General features: G+C 31.8%; 1 protein-coding gene across 1 annotated transcript; it reads right to left on the bottom strand.

Moving 5' to 3' along the window:
• Window positions 1–1,499: 1,499 nt before the first annotated feature.
• On the bottom strand, window positions 1,500–2,530 carry LOC118757388. Its single transcript, XM_036492104.1, has 2 exons — window positions 2,207–2,530; window positions 1,500–2,147 (listed from the first exon to the last, which is right to left on the bottom strand). The coding sequence occupies exons 1-2, from the start codon at window positions 2,248–2,250 to the stop codon at window positions 1,616–1,618; spliced, it is 576 nt and encodes a 191-aa protein (XP_036347997.1). The 5' UTR covers window positions 2,251–2,530; the 3' UTR covers window positions 1,500–1,615.
• Between the last annotated feature and the right edge of the window lie 501 nt (window positions 2,531–3,031).

Below are 3,031 nucleotides of genomic sequence, written 5' to 3'. Positions count from 1 at the left end.
CAAAGGTAATTTTTAGCTACTTGAAACTTGCACTTCGTTGCACTAAAATTGAATGAGCTACAAAGCTGCATATGCGAAATTTAGATAAATATATTGAATAAAAAGTTTGAAGTTTTGATAAAATTACCTTAAAGTTTGATTAATGTTTGTTAATTTTGTACAAAGTTTGCAAGATTGATTTATATGGTTTTTGTTATAGAATGAGGTATATTTTAAATAAAAGTTAAGGAAGAAGATTTATGATGCAAAATATTGTGAATAATGTGGTAAAACTAAATTACGAAAACTTCTGTGAGCGACTTACAGTAGGCGACAAAAGTCTACGTTCAGAGAATTTTTCAAAAGTTTTTGACTCAAATTTCTTTTCGCCTATTTTTTACAAAAGTATAGCTCATACTACTACAAAATTATAAAAATAACATCTCTAAACTTTGTGCACAAATCAGGAAAATTCAATACATTTGCATACTTTTTTTTAAGTTTTTTAGAGAAGTTTTGAGTATGCAGTTTTGTACCCCATTAAATTTCAATATAACAATGTGCAAGTTTCAAATGTAAATTGTTGAGTTACCCTTGCTGACAAAATTTAACAAAGAAAATTTTTTTTAAATACTCGCAATGTTTCCCATATTTGTTAGTAATGGTATTTTCAAATGCTGGCCGGTAAAATAATAGCTGTTAATCGTATTGACAAGTTTTGATATTTTATTTAAAACATTGTTAGGTCTCTAACAAAAATCAGATTAATTCAAGTTTCAGTCTTTGGACAGAGTAAAAAAATAAAAAAATAAAATACACACAAATTTGGACGTTTTTGATAGAAATTTCTAGAAATACATACAGGTAGGTAGTAAAGAAAGTATTTTGATAAATTTTTTTTTACCACATTGAAAATGTTTTCCTTGGAAAATTGTTTTGTTAATTCTTTTTTCAAAAAGTTTAATTTTAGTTCATAGTTTTGTTATCAAATTAACTATTTTTTATAAAATGTTTAAAAACTAAAATTTACCATGAAAAACATTTTCAATGTCGTGTAAAAATCAAATAAAAAATTTTTGAGTAACTGTATATGTATGTATATGTACATAGGCGCTCACGTAAAAAGCACACTTTTATTTCTTACAATATTGACAATGTTTTGCGTTATAAATTTTGTTCGTTATTTATTTATTATTTATTTTTCAGAATTTTCAAACCTGTACATTAGTATTCTAAAATTGAATGGGCTACAAAACTGCATACCCAATAAGTTTCTAAAGTAGAAAAACTTTGATATTTGTTTCATTTTCCTGAATTGTGCACAGAGTTTTATACTTAGAATCTTCTATATTTTTATAAATAAATAACGAACAAAATTTATTACGCAAAACATTGTGAATACAGGTGTGCTATTTACGTGAGCGCAACTGTATATATGTATATGAAAACCTACATGTAGCAAAACTTCTCAGCGAAAATTCAAAATAATTCCTAGTGGTAACTAATTATTGAAGGAATTATTTTGAATTTTCGCTGGGAAATTTGCTACATCTACACACGTTTATACACATCACTTATATTTAATGAACACAGATTCACAGCAACATATGATATTTTTCACAACTTTAACTTTGCATTATAGAAACTTCTTTAGCGTTTCCAATTTCTCCTGCTCTATTTCTTCCATTCTTTGATAGTGTCTTTTCCTCTCCTGTTCTTTTTCCTCCATTACTTTGAACTCGTTTTTCGTCTGCACCAGCACTTCGTCCAATACATTGGCAGTACGGTTTAGTATACTGTTTTGCTCAATGCAAACCACTTCGAATGCGTCAGTTGAATGTCGACGCTGCCTTGATGTGCTTTGTGGCCCAGTGGCTTCGATTGTATCGTCAATCACTTCTATAAAGCTTGTGTTGCTTTCATCGCCAACATTTTCAGCAGCAAGGTCGGTGGCCTCCTCGCCGACAACTACGCTTTGGACTGAAGCGTGGCCAAAAGTATTTGCGCCCCTAATACCTTCTACAGCCCTGTAGGTTGCAAACCACCGCAACTGCTTCTTCAGTGGGGGAAATAACCTGCTGCGAATATGGGCCGCCACCAGTGGCCATGTTTTCTCGGCGGTTGCTTGCCAGCTTTTTCTTGATAGTGGCCTTCCAATCCACCCAAGACTGTAATTAAATCACTGTGAAACAAAGTACGAAAATGTATCTACGTAAGTAAGACATACCTTCTTCCACCCACCCAAATCCTTGCAGGGCGGACCGACAGCATTGAGGGAGCTGGTTAGTTCTGCCCATTTCGCTTCAATCTGAACCCTGTCGCCTTTCGAAAAACCTTTAGCAATTCCTTCATTTTGCTGCATAAAGGAGAGCATAATCTCTTCCTGCTTTGCGTTTCGTTTCTTACCCCTAAAATATAAATACATAAATGATTAACAATAATAAAATGAATAACTTGCTTACTTACATTGCGCTCCTTCCTTTCTTATTGCTTCGAAATAAGTATTTAGTTTGTTTACAAATACAATCAGCTGATTACGATGATTCTATTGTTAGGGGTTACCACCATTCGCAGATTCTGTATAAAAAACTGCATTGAAACAAACTATTTTTACAAAATGCATTAATTTAAAAGCACCAACGTATTTCTGAAATGTTTTCCAAATATTTGCTAACTCTCGAACGAATGTTAAAGCACGAATAAATGCCAAGAACATAAAAATGTATGTTCGAATATTATTTATGAAGCATGGCAATATGGAACTTTTCGAAGAATACTGCGCATGCGCTGGAGCGGAATCAAGAACAGGTCCGTTTCATTACGATCGATTTCGCTTTGTTTGGCTAAGTAATTTTTAAAGAGCAATTTTAAGATAGAGATTTATCAAAGTATTTGAATACATATTAAAGCAATAACGACTTATAAAATCTCTCAATATTATGAAAATTCAAAAGAAAATAATTGGCTGACAAACAGCATATATATTTGGGTTTAATTAGCCAATTACTTTTCATTCCGACTAGGCAAAGTGAAAACTTTTCAAATCGAAAAA

The sequence above is a fragment of the Rhagoletis pomonella genome, unplaced genomic scaffold (assembly GCF_013731165.1).
Source record: "Rhagoletis pomonella isolate Grant_MI unplaced genomic scaffold, Rhpom_1.0 Rhpom_scaffold_17268, whole genome shotgun sequence".
NCBI classification, from domain to species: Eukaryota; Metazoa; Arthropoda; class Insecta; order Diptera; family Tephritidae; genus Rhagoletis; species Rhagoletis pomonella.
This window is presented reverse-complemented; position numbering and strand designations above follow the sequence as displayed.

What these genes read in the sequence shown, in the direction of transcription:
- LOC118757388 (XM_036492104.1), bottom strand. Translation starts at nt 2,250, where the DNA reads ATGCTGTCGGTCCGCCCTGCAAGGATTTGGGTGGGTGGAAGAAG. An exon ending in ATTTGGGTGGGTGGAAGAAG is followed by an intron (nt 2,148 to 2,206) that starts GTATGTCTTACT and finishes ATTTAATTACAG; the next exon opens with TCTTGGGTGGATTGGAAGGC.